A 13,765-nucleotide genomic window follows, 5' to 3' on the forward strand; every position below is an offset into this window, starting at 1 on the left:
TTGTAGTGAATAGTTTGAGAAGTGCTTGAAAGCTGGGAAAAAATTCATTTGAAGACAGCTGTGCTCATTTCCCTAGTTTAGTTCAGTGTGACTGTAGTTAAGGAGGAAAGCTTTCCTGTGTTGAAGTCCACAGTGGAATTAGTCTAGTTGCTATTAATTGAGAACGTTGCATGATTATCCCAGTCAGATTTATGCCTTAAAGTTGATGTCCTCAAATTAGGTTATCAAACAGAGGATTCTGTCGACTGCCGTCACGTTTTATTTAGATGGCCAGCGTGTGGCGCTGTTTCCTGCTAAAAGTTGCCTTTTTCATTTTCAGAAACTCCTCCGAACCTATGGTATTTACATGGCTCAGTGGAAATTTCCATGGGCTGAACAACATCAAAGAAGAACAACCCCACTTCAGTCTTTCAACAGAATAGAGCTTCAGTTTTCTGAGGAGCACCTGTGTAGGTTTCTTTTCATGTTTAGGAATGAAAATCAGAATAAAAGCATGATTATTTGAGCTTCCTTTTAAAGAGCCAAAAAAGTCTCATTTTACAAAATTTTAAATATGAATTTTACTGCACAATTTATTATTCATTTCCCGTGAATAGCAGGCCCTTCAGAAGTGAGAAATGAGGTTTTCAGTTAAAGTTATCTCATTTAAGATTTGGGATAAAATTATATAATTTACATTTCTTTCAACTCGCTTATGCTTCTCAAAATGTATGTTTGGGGGCAAACTGGTAATATTTTGGTCATGTCAAGAAGCTGAAATACACAAGTTACTTTTTATATTTTAGTGTCACGCATTTGGCTGTTACATAGTATTTCTTTTACGGCTATTTATATGTTTTTCAGTATCTACAGCTTATATATAAAATCAAATGTGAGAACCCTAACTCTTTCTGGTTGCTCATGGTAGTGTTGCTAACATTAAAATTTGTGTAAAATCAGTTAATTGCCTGGTCTTTGGGACAAGTGTTCAATTCTACTGACATTGAGCATTCTTTGAAATCATCGGGTTTTAAAGGCCCAGTGTTCCTTGCATGGGCAGCAGCTGTTATGCTCAATAAGACGCTAAAATCAACAAAAGCCCTCAAATAAGCTACAGTTAAAATTTCCTGGGGCTGCGAGGGTAAAAGTATTTACAGCTGGATATCACCATCACCATACAATTGATCCCTGAAACATAAAAATGCGCACACTCCTATACATTTTTTTAATAAGTATTTAAATTTTAGTAATTATTGCAGGGACAGAATAAAACTTTAGTGATGACTTAATCTAGAACAGGCTCTTAGGATGACTGCAGAACAGGTACCAAACAAATTTAACACTAATTGATGGATTGATGGTGACTTTGGGGGAGGGAAGGGAAAAAGGGCAAGGAGACAAATTCTTGAAGCGTAGTAGTAGCTTGAAATTGTGATATTTGACAATTCTTTGTATATTTTGCAGAAAAAAAGTTTAAAATTTTCATTAAAATATTCTTCAGCACACAAAAGTAATAGCAAACACATTTCTGATACTTCTTAGTAATATCTTAGTAAGCATCGAGGTAATTAAAAATAATACCTTTAAACCTGTGTATACTGCAACCAAATTTTTATAATCTTGCTGAAGAGGAACATGTCTTGTAAACTAAAATTATCTCCAAATAGGATATTTACATTGCAAGACGAAAAAAGCAAGCAGATAATTGCAAATGGATATGCACGTCCTTTTCCAAAAAGCTGAGTGTATATTCAGTGACCCAGTGCAAAATGCTACAATTTTCATTTGTAAATGATTAAATTTGCCATCAGGGAACAGATTGGTCCGGCGCCATAGAGGTTCACTCCATTCTTACCTGAAATCATATTACAAAGGATGCAAATCTGATATTTAGACATGAAGTTCTTAACTGCATCCGAGCTCCCCATTTCACTTTTTTTTTTTTTTCTTTTTTTTAAGAGCTCTCTCTATGTTCCCTGGATCATGCAGTTCAAAGCTGAGCAGACGAGAGTTAAGTCTGGAGGAGGGGGAAAGCCCAGTTGAAGAAGAGATCTGGAAGAGTCTGGCTACCAAATTCTGACAACTCCACATGCAGATGAAGAGGTGAGTATGGGCCAAGGCTCTAGCATGGCTCACTTCTTGGTTTTTCTCAAGATGTTAATTTTTAATTTTTTAAATTTAATTTTAATTTCTCTGATGTTAACTGCAGTTTCTGAGAGAAGATGCATGTTATTGCATCATCCAGTGAAAGCAATTAAAAGGAAACTGGGCACCATGTGTGAGTTCCCTGCCCTCACTTCACTGTCCCCTATAAACCAGTGACCATGGACGACACTAGGTTTAAAACTCATAAATGCCATCGAATTAAAGTACTGGTCTTCTCCAGCTTTAGAGCAAGCTCTCAATTTGCTTTTCCAAGAGGGGAATGCCAGAGAAAGATTGTGCTTGCTTCCTTCACAGTTTATCCTTATCGAATGCAGCTGAAAAGCCTTTAAAAAGACAAGCCGCTGGCCCCCAAAAATGACTCTAAGAGTGTCTTGGCTAAATGTTTTGGAAAAAATATATCAATATGATTATTAAGAAGTAGATAGGTATGTCCAATCTATATCAACACACATACCTAAAAAAGGTACTTTAAACAAAATGAAGTCATAGATGCTACTGAAATCAAAGCTTCCACTCCATTTTAAATGGGGCACATGTTTTCTAAATCAGTTCTCTCTCAAACCTGTCCGTGGCTCACTTGCTATAGGATCAGGAGGCTTTGTTTCGAAGCTGAGATTCCAGGGCTGCCTTACCTCAGATATGCTTACTTAGAATCTCTGAACGTGGAGTCTTGGAGTACATCTTTAACAAACCTCTCAGGGGCCTCTTATTCTCTGCTTAAGGAAAAAAAAAAAGTATAAAAAGGAGAAGAAACTGATAACCTAAATCAATTGCAAGGAAGAGCATAGCTAACTTTTTGGAAACTGGGAATGGGGGCCTTGTTTTGTGTTTCTTCTGTAACCTGACTGAGATGGACCACACAGTCTGGTCCATCTGTGTTCATATACATAGAGATAAGAGTCAATTAAGGCCCTTTTCTACTCTCTTTAATAGATGGGTGTTTTGTCTATTTAAGTCCCACTGAAGTCAATATGAGGTTCATTTCCTCTCCAAATTCAGACCATGAGGTCCAACTTGGCTTTGAGGAAAGACATACTAAGCGTGTTCTTACTAAGGCACCTGGACGAGTCCCACCCATCCATTTACCTGTCATTCCTCCCATACCTACTTCTGGTTCCCCTCTCATGTGGTTGGTCTCCAGGAACGTAGGGTATGGCTTACCCAGTCATGTCAAAAGTTAGGGAGTTTCTGTGCCAATTCAAAGGGTCAGCTGTGTAATTGATTGCGCATATGTGAGCAGAATAAAATAGTAGATTTTGACTGTTATTCCGACTTTATCAAAATGCTTTCCTTTTCAAAGTTGCTTTAAACTGCAATTAAAATAAATAACATGAAAAAAGCCAGCATAATCACAGAAGATGTCTGTGATAATTCTAAAAGAAGAAAGCAATATAACCGCAAGTATTATTTTAACATGTGCATAATAAAGCAGCCCTATATGTTTAATCCTAAGCTTTCTGTGCAACTCACTAGATGTTCTTTTGTGGTTCATCATAAAATGCATTTATTCATGGAAATGAATATGTTATGTAACCCATATAAGCAGAACACACGTTGCTTTTTAAAAAAATAGTGATCCCTTTGAACATTTAAAAGCTGTTTTGAAAGCTCAGCATGCTTGTCCTTGTGATTTCACTTTCTAGAATATAAATTTCATGATATAACATGCAGAGTTATAAATCAAAGATACCATAAGAAAATATAGGCATGCATAATACCCTTGCCTTCATCAAGACCAGGTATTTGCTTAACTTTAAAACTCAAACACTGTGGGAAGGATCCACTGCAGCTTTTGGAAATGTTTTTAGTAATTCCTGAATGAAAGTGATAACATTCAGAAGACAATCCCTGTATTTAGATGTCTCTCCTCCGTTAGTTGACCTAAGGCTCAATGCACCTTCCTGCTTGGGGTCACCACGGTTAGCTTCTTTGCTCTTAGTCAATACTGAGTATGTTTAACATTCTTTAAAAAGATTTCCATCCACAGTTCTGAGCATCTTTTAAACAAACATGAGTTCATGTGAGCTCATGTCTAAATTTTTTGTTTCCAGCTCACGTGTAGCATTGTCATGCTAAAAGCTACAGGTGCCGCCGGCTATGTAATTCGTGGGACCTAGGGCGAAATGAAAATTCGGAGGACGGTGTTGAAAATTACCATCAAGGTTGTGACAGAAGAACATTAAACAAGGTATGGATCCTTCTAAGGTCACACACCCATCAGGCCAGCTCTGCCTACAGAACCTTTTGAACAAAACAACTCTGGTTTTTAAAACTCACTGGGAAACACGCTAAGCAATTAATTGTATTGGCCTTGCTGATTTAAACTATATGAAGAAATATACATGTAAGATGATGTAAAAGAAACGTGGGTATAATAGGATAACTGCAGATGGTTGTCGCTACCATTGAACAGGATGATCTCAAAATCTTAGAGTGGAAAATCTGCAGAATTTTAGGGGGACAGGATTGGAGGTTGGAAAAAGCCATGGGCTCTATGGGAAGAAGACTCCAGCTTTGCGCGGTATCTTTGAGCAGGTTGCGTGCATCTAGACGCTCCAGCTACGCTTAGTGGTGTATTTAGGGAGATACTGCGTTTTGGAACGTGCGAGTGCAATTCTGTATGAGAATGTGGCAGTGTCAGTTTATGGGAGTATCGGTCAGTTGTCCCGCATCCGAATGAGTGTGCATGAGTCTTTCGGACTCTGTTGCGTTCCATAAATATCCCCAAGTTTGGAGCACAGCCTTCCTCACGTCCCAGCCCTCTGTAGGCTCTCCTACCGGCAGGGGGCTGGAGCGCAGTCACTTCCCAGTGGAGCTCAGGGCAGGACAGAGCTTTGTTAGGGGTGGTGTAGCATAGATGCTGCAGCGTCTCTTCCTCTGGTGGGGCCCTAGCTGGGGATGGAGAACGCGTGTGGTGAAAGAGCATTGGAAGAGAGTACAAGAGGGGACAGGGCAGTAATTTTGCTGCTAAAAAGGCCAAATCAAAAGACTTGGGGCAAAGACAAGGAGAAGAGTGTAGGAAAGGTTTGTCTTGAATAAGTCACTCAGGCTGGGCGGGTAGTGCTTACTAGAACAACACACACCTGAGGAAACTAGGGGTGTGGGTCTATGTAACAAATGTTCCTGGCTGCCCGCTCACATCGGTTTCCACGGGATAATGGGAAGGAGGGAAGGAAAGGATTGGAGGAAGGTCTGAATGGAGGGAGGAAGAAGAGGGGGAAGAAGGAAGGAAGGAAGAGAGGAAGGGAATGAAGGAAAGAAAGAAGGAACGAGGGAGGGAGGAGGAGGGACGTGTCAGTCAAACGTCCCTGCCTGGCCGCTGTCTCGCCTTGTTACACCCATCACAGTTCTGTCACTTAGCTCTTTTCCACTCCTCGGGAAAAGGGAAATTCAGATAAGCGAAAGCGTGAGCGGAGCTGAGCCCGGGGTAGGAACCGGGGAGAAAGCCCACAACGTAGGGGCGCTCCATCCTTCCTTAGCCTCTTCCCATGCCTTGTGGGTCCCGAGGCCCTGCTGCCAGAGGCAGCGCCTCACATCCAGGCCCGGGCTTGCTCGCACCTGACGTTCACCTGGATGGCGAAGGGGGAGGTGGGGCAGGAAGGAGCGCAAGCGGACCGTGGGGGAACCTGCGCGGGAGCGGACCACCTGGAGAGGGGCGCACGGCGGCGCTCGGCCGGCATCCCCCTGCGGTGGAGCTCCCGGCTCGCTGCCCCTCAGACCTGCCCACGGCCCTCCGCCCGCCCCCCGTCACTCACTTCCCTTCCAGCCAATGGCGCGGCCGCCTGTCACCCTCACCCCACCCCTGGAGGCAGAGCGGGGAGGGCCTTGGCAGGGAGGGCGCGGGGCCGGAGTTGAATGATTGAACTTTCCAGCGGAGTTGCGGCGGCCGCGAGGTTCCCGGCAGTGCGGCCCCGGCGCGGAGCTGGGAGCCTCGGCCAGCGCCCGGCGCCCGCGCCCCCGACCCGCAGCCATGGTGCCCGGGGCGCCCCTGACCCTCTGCCTCTGGCTGGCGGCCTCCGGGGGATGCCTGGCGGCCGGCTCCGGCGCGACGGCCGCCCGGCGGCTGGACGAGTCGCTGTCGGCCGGGAGCGTCCAGCGCGCCCGCTGCGCCTCCAGGTGCGCCTCAGCCTGCAGATCACGCGCATCTCCGCCTTCTTCCAGCACTTCCAGGTACGAACCGCCGCCCGCCCGGGTCCTCCCCGGCGCTGCGGGCCGCGGCGGGTGCGCACGGGGCGCGCGCCTCCCAGCCTCGCCGCCCAAACTTCTCGCCCAGCTCAGCCGGCAGGTCCGGCTTTCCCTCCGCGCGGATTTTACAATCTGGGTGCGCGAACCCTCTTTTCCAGCCCCCTCCCTGCTCCCGAAAGGGAAAAGAAGCCTGCGGCATCTTTACCTGACTCCCTTCTTCCGAGGGGGAAACGAAAGGCGGTTTCTTTGGGAAGGGAGAGCAGTTTTGTGGCTTCCAAGGGTGGAAGTGTGGGTTTGTTAGTTGCCCGGGACTTCGGCGCGGGACTGCGGGCTGGTAGCGAGTCCCGCAAACTCCGGGGCGCTCCGGGCCCTCGGCGCGGCGGGCGCCGCGGGCACAGCGAGCGAGACCGGGAGGCGCGCACCGCTGCGCCCGGGGACCCGCGCGACGAGCCCCGGCCCCGCAGGTGCCCGCGGGCGGACACTTTTGTCTCTTTCGAGCTTTGCTTTCGCACTCGGCGGGCCGAGAGCTCGCGGCCCACCCTTCGAGCCCTGGGGGGGCCAAGTCGTGCGTTCCAGCGCGTTTGTGTTGGGGCCCGGGGAGGCGGTGGTGATGGTAGCTGTGCGCGCCCCGATTCGGAGCCCCAGAGCTTCTAGGTCTCGCCAACGAATGGCGTGGATGCAGGGGATCCGGGACTTGGAGGCGCCGTGTTTGGATGCTCTGAGCGGACTCCCGGGGGCCAGTATCGCCCCCAGCCCTCGTAGGTTCTGTCGGCTTGAGGGTAGGAGAGCTTGTGGGAGTGTGGGTGTTGGGTGTGTAGAAGGTTCAGAGAACGGCACGCTTGGTGCTGTGGATGGCCGGGATCCTGGGGCGGGGGGGGGGGGGAAGGGAGGGCGCCACAGAGGGGAGGACCCCCGCGGGACTTGCTCAGGGACACTGGCTGAGGGTGGGCGCACGGGAACCGCTCCCGGCCCCGACCGAGGCGCGTCTCACAGCTGCCTTCCCCAGCTGACCCGAGTGCGCGCACTCTGAAACCATTCACGCAGATAACCGAATTCCTCTCGTCTGCCGTGGTTCTCGCCCTCGGCTCTTCGTCTCTCTCCTTAGTTGCTCACCTGTTCCAAAGTTCCGACTTCTCGCCGCAGGGAAAACTGCGGAGGCCAGAAGGAGACCGGGGCTCCTGGGTGGGGTTCTAAGCCGAGCCCTCTGCCCTTGAGAAATAAACTGGGCGTCTCTTCCACTCGGGCGGGATAAATGGGCCTTCCCAGAGGCCCTGGGGACTAACCTGCGACGGGAGGCCATCGTAATGACCGTGGAGTTGGGGACGAATCTCCGAAGTCTGAAGCCATGTTCATTCTGGCTTGAGAACTCATGAAACCTCGCGCCGAATGGCACAAGGAGAAGTAAAAGTTGGGATCTTCAGAGAGTGAACCAGCTGGCGAAGTTTGCGTGCGCCTGAGTGCGTGCTTCTCTATGTTCTCAAAGAAGCGACATCCGGTGGGTGTCAGAGAACTCGGCGCGCTCTGCTGTCCTCGTGGGTCCTCAGGGAAAGGGAAAAGGGAGTGTGGTCTCGTGCGCTGAAATTACGCCGACATCCTGGAGAGGGCCCCTCCCCAGCCACCTGGTTTCCAAACCGCCGGCCCTGCGTTCAGTCACTCTCCTGAGGAGATGCCGCGCTACTGTGTAAACGACAACAGAAAACAAAACAAAACGGCAGCCTGTTCCCAGGGAGAAAGAGTATCTTTTCTTTTTCTTCTTCCCTTCCTTTCTTTCTTCTTTCTTTATTTTAATTGAATTGTCAGTTGCTGTAATTTATTTGTTTTACAGTTTCAGCGGCTAAAGAAGCAGTTTAGATCAAGCCAATTCCTGTGAAAGGCTTTTCTTGTGGTCTCTTGGCATGATTCCTCTTCGGAAGAAAAACTGCTGACAGAATACACATTGCCAGACAATCCTGATTACATTTTAATTAGCTGGGTGAAATAAGCTGCAAATTACTCAGTTAGGACTTAATAACTGCTGTTTTTGCAATCAATTGCAAAGCCATTCTTGGAGGTTTAACCCTAACCTGGTAATGCCTATCTGATTTATCTAAATTGCAGGGATTAAGCGTTCTTAAGATTTGAGAAGACAGAAGCACACACTCCTTATAAAGCGTCAAGCTTCCCTGCCCCTCCCCCTTCTTAAATAATTGGAAGGATGTGGAGGGATCAGCCTGCGGGCAGCTCATTACGCTGCACGTGGAATGTATTAGTGGGCAGGAGAGGCTGGGCTGGTGGAAGGGGTCGGAAGAGCCCCTTCTCTCAGGGTCACCCCACCCACTTGGGCAAATAAACCGTAGCAGAAGGCTGTTTCTGGAGCAGATGCCGGTTCCCAGCTTCTCCTGCTCAGTTCCCGGCCTCCTTTGAAGGGGCTGTCAGGGCCAGTGACCTGGGCTAGCAGGCCTGCAGAGGAGGCTGGGGTCCAAACGTCTCCGCCCCAATTCTGCACGCTCTCCAGTGCCTCCCAGCCTTGCAGCTCGAGGCTGAAGGTGGATGGGGCGCACGTGTGCCTCCACATGTGTGGGGCTGGATCGGCTTCACCTGTCAGTCATGTGGCTGTCAACCTTGCCTGACGGCACAGGGGACTCAACACTGATGCCTGGAAGTGGGGGTGGTGATGGGGATACCGGAGCATCTGTATCCTGAATGGTCTGCCCACGGTCCCCGACCTGAAGGAGCTTAGGATTTCATACTGCAAGGGAGACGGATTCTGAACTGAGTCATTGATTTCACCACTGAGGGCTGCCTCTCATTTGTGGAAAGCAGTAACGGCTAGCATCTCACAGGTTATCAGTACCCGGCTCCACGATGCCGTGCGCAGGGCATTTGGCACGTTGCCATTTCAGGTTCACACGTATCATGCGTGCACGTGGCTAAAAGCCTGGCAACGGAGGCAGTTGGGAAGGGCGTCCTTTCCTCAGTGAATGCAGCTGTGGGGTAAGGAGCAGGGAGGTGGGCTCTGGAGCCGGGCAGATGGGCTCTGCGTCAGGCTTTGCCACTTGGCAGATATGTAGCTTGGGGAAGATCACCTTCCTGAACTTCCAGCCTCTCGTGTGCCCGGTAGGACACCTGCCCAGCAAGGTGGAGATCATAAAACTTGTTGGGGATAATGAAAGCGATGGTAATAAAGGGGTCACTGTTCTGGGGGTCTTACAAGTCTGTCTCATTTCATCCCCACAACCGTCATACAAAGAAGGTACCGTTGGTGTCCTCCTAGAACTGATAAGGACCCGAGATGCTGAGACGCTAATAGACGGGGGACCTGGGTTCCCAGCAAGGACAGCTACAGGTTTGGGATTTGTTCCTATCTCTAGGATTTTATTGGTTAGTGGTTTAACTTACTTCAGAACTGGTTGCCTTTTTCTCAGGCCCCAGCGCCAAATGGAAACATGCCGTCCATTATTCAGAGAGCAAGAAGTGTTGTCGAAGGAACTAAAATATAAAACTTGTTCTTTCTTCTGTGACCCTTCTCTCTTGGAATTTGCTATCCAATGCTGTTCTCGGTAAAGCATAATTTAAACGTGAAGTCATTCGCATGGATTTCACTGTTCATCTTTCTCTTGTGCAGTGCCAGCGTTACATGCAAACATCAGATCATTTCACTTATATGTGGAATCACCAGCTGTGCACAGTTTTGATTTCCTGGTCCATCCCTGGAGGGAAAAGTGGGGACCAGACTCAGGAAGGTGGGAAGGAGGAAGCGAGGACCCCCAAAGTGCCCTGTGTAGGGTGTGCCCAGTGGGTGCCCCACAAGGGGATCTTGCAGGACGTGTGTAGACCGTCATGGGCACCCAGGGTCTGGCGAGCGCACAAGCCTGCTCGGGCACGGCACTTGCCCAGTGCCCTGTTCTGCCAGCTGCTGGACCAACGCATTGCACTTTGTTCTAGCCGGGTCCTCAGGAACCTGAGCCAGGCGTCTCCCCCTCCTACTGCTCAACCCGTAGCAGATGGTCAGCCCCCAGGTGTACTTAGATCTGCTTGCCAGATGCAGTTAGCTACCTGCATTAGGGACGGGCAGTAGGCTTGTTCCCGTGGAGTCTCGGACTCTGGCTGGCCATCCACCAAACACAGTATGATGGTCCCAGCGTGGGACGGGGACAGCTACCACTGAACTCTGGGACACATCACCGCACGCATGCGCCGCCCTGACCCTCCTTGTGGTCACTCTCAGGTCCCTGCAGAGGGTAGGGTGTGACCGTGATTTGGGGGTGAGGAGGGGGAGGCTGGGAGGGTTGGGGTGCCGGTGGGCCAGGGAGTGGGCAGCCGAGAATCTTGCCTGGGGAGGAGGGGGCGGTGAGAGGCAGCAGCATGCCTGCCGGAGCCTCCAGAACATGCTCCTGTATCCCATCAGACTGCACACACGAAACGCACACTCCAAGATAAGATCATTGAGCATTTCAGTGTGGCGGTCTCGGCACATTACCCCTCAGGTGCACGGCCCCTTCTGAGCGTGGGCCACGTGCACCGGTCATTTGTCCCTGAAGCTGGCCCTGGTTTGGGTTTTTGTTTTTTTTTTTAATAAATAAATAAATAAATAAATTTATTTATTTATTTATGGCTGTGTTGGGTCTTCGTTTCTGTGCAAGGGCTTTCTCTAGTTGTGGCAAGTGGGGGCCACTCTTCATCGCGGTGCGCGGGCCTCTCACTATCGCGGCCTCTCTTGTTGCGGAGCACAGGCTCCAGACGCGCAGGCTCAGTAGTTGTGGCTCACGGGCCCAGTTGCTCCGCGGCATGTGGGATCTTCCCAGACCAGGGCTCGAACCCGTGTCCCCTGCATTGGCAGGCAGATTCTCAACCACTGCGCCACCAGGGGAGCCCTGGTTTGGGTTTTTTAACCCTTGGAAGAGGTAGGTTAAGCCCACTTGTCCTGGTGGTTCTTCATATTCTGTCCATCGTGTTCAAGGGTACAATGCTGACGTGCTCACTTGGGAATAACCTGCTGTGCCCTTGTTTTCTCAACCTCACTAGAAGATTAAAGAAGAGGGAAAACAGAGACAATGTGCCTGAAGCAAGCTCTGTCTCTTTTTGGGTGACTCTCATTTAACTTGAGAGTGGCCTCCTCTCCTGCGCTCGCTGGGACCTTCAGGGCGGAGACCCTGCCTGTCTCGCTAGGTCCTGCTCGTCACGGCAGTGATGGAGCTGAGTCTCAGCTTTACCGATAGAGTCCTTGCACTAAATATTAGCAGACCTGCAACCTGCTCTTTCTCTGCCCGAGTTTTCCCAGAGGAGGCTCAGTAGAATGGGGCTTGAGGAAAAAGAGTAGCCCACGTGTAATAAAATAGGAAGAGTGCGTCTATTTCTCTGCCAGATTTTGGGACCTGAAAATTTTGGGAAAAGTGGGTGGAATCTTCTTGGAAGATAAGTAGCAGGTTGCTGGCAGCCTTGGTCCTAGGGCTCTAGAATTTTATTAGTGTTAAGAGATTCCACCTTAATGGGACATTAGTCACTCTCCAAACTACTGCTGATAGACTCGTTTAGGTAGCTGATTAGAGATCAGAGGCTTTTTTCTAGCAGTAATTGGAAGCTGTTTGTTTTGGCAAAAGGGAGAACTAAGCTGGTGATTAGCTCATTCTGCTTAGAGGACTAGCCTCTCCTCTCAGAAAAAGTAAACAAACAATTACTTTGTTTGTTTCAAACAAACAAAGCATCAGAAACCTTTAGCAGCCACAAATCTGCCCCAGGCTCGCAGATTTTTGGAGGAGCGATTTTGTGGTGAATACACTCAGCTGTGGTGTGTCCGTTTGGCCTGCCGTGAGATTGAAGTTACATGCTAGAAAGTCTCTGGGAAGAGAGTCCATCCTCAAGTTTGACCTTTATATTTCCTGGTCTGGGTCACTGGATCTCTGGCTGTGTTTCTAAGAATTTCTGAATTTGACCCAAACTAAATATTAGGTTATTCATGGCAAATTTTCATGTTTTTAATACAGCATTTCTCCTTGAACCGTGATTTACAAGTGTATCTTATTGTGACTATTACAGAACATTAAGAAAACACATTAGAAAATACCGACTTATTTATTTCTTTGTGCACTGTACTATTAGAGGAGAAATATATTTATATTTATATATCTATATATGTTTATATATCGAGTATAGTATATATTTTTATATATTTCAATATATTATATTAATAAAATACATACATGTATGTATGTTTGGAGACCTACATTTAAAAGTTAATGTTGTTGGTTTAAGCATTCCCACCTTAATAGCCTCCTAACTTATCATTTTTTTACGTTTTTTTGAAATAGATTGATCAGGTTTCACTGTATAACCTACCTGGGTATGTTTCGGCAAATGGGCATAAAACTTTCAGGCTAGGTAAAGAAACTTATCAAAGTGTCAGTGGGCACTGCTTGTATTCACTCAGAAATGGAGAAGTTCCTACGTGTGACTTGCTATTGCCTTCCGGAAATCTGATTCTCACACGATTTTGAGGGTTGGGCTTGAGACAATGATCAGTGAAGCGTATCTGTATTATTGAGAGACATTTTTTATATGAACAATAGTACTGGGGAAAATAGCAAACGCCCTGTTGGAATGCTTTGTCAAATTACCCCATAACTCATACTGTTGGTGCAGTGTCTGAGCTCCAAGTCCTTTCGAGTGCTGAAGCCAGCCACCTTTCAACATTTCCACTCACCCTGCACTCCATATTTTGGAAGTATGTTGTCTATCAACATATGGCCTTTATTAAGTATGACCTAGTTTTTCCTCGTCACATTAATCAAAGATATCCATAACTCCTTCAAACTTCAGATCAGCGTGAGGTCGCCCGCATTACCACAGTAGACTGATAAAACTGACATTCTTGACATTTTAGTTATTTTTGTACCATCTATCTTAGGAGAATGTGTAATTTGTTTTGGATTCTCTGAATATTGGAAATGGGTCATAGACACCTATTCCTTCTCAGGAGACGCTGTTGGTGACTTTCTGTCCCTCACCCCACCAGCTCCCTGGCTCCTGGATCGGCAGCTAATAGCTTACAGCTGCTCCCCCAGAGAGACTAACCTTTAGCCGCTGGGCACCATCTTGCCAGCAGGGCAGTGTACCCTCCTTCCCTGATGAGGGCAGATCATAGCCATTGGCTCACCGCTGGGGGATACAGGAGGCCAGCCCTCTGCTGGGATCAACTCTGGTGCAATTTATGCTGCAAAGCATTGCACGGGGCCAGGCTTATCAGGGCTCTAGCCGAGATCACATCCCTACTCAGCTCCTCCTGCATCCTTCCCTCCCCTTCCACTGAGAGTTTCCCCCCTGATACATCACATTCACAGAAAGACCCCTTTCAGCCTCAGCTTCCACGAAACCCAACCTCAGACACCTACCTTCAGATACCTCATCTGATTCAACCCTTTTGTTTTGCAGATTGGACAGCTTGATGCTTATAGGAATG

The 13,765-nt window shown here is 48.3% G+C and overlaps 1 protein-coding gene across 1 annotated transcript in view; it reads left to right on the forward strand.

Moving 5' to 3' along the window:
* Positions 1-5,994: 5,994 nt before the first annotated feature.
* Positions 5,995-13,765, forward strand: part of LOC309662919 (uncharacterized protein) — a gene marked incomplete at its 3' end in the record, with an annotated part of 112,040 nt that continues 104,269 nt past the window's right edge. The window contains exon 1 of the mRNA XM_082466130.1: positions 5,995-6,315. Within this exon, the coding sequence (XP_082322256.1) occupies positions 6,001-6,315 (315 nt within the window). The 5' untranslated portion in view covers positions 5,995-6,000. The remainder of the gene's footprint in view (positions 6,316-13,765) is intronic.

Source organism: Balaenoptera physalus, assembly GCF_965194825.1.
Source record: "Balaenoptera physalus genome assembly, chromosome: 6".
NCBI lineage: Eukaryota > Metazoa > Chordata > Mammalia > Artiodactyla > Balaenopteridae > Balaenoptera > Balaenoptera physalus.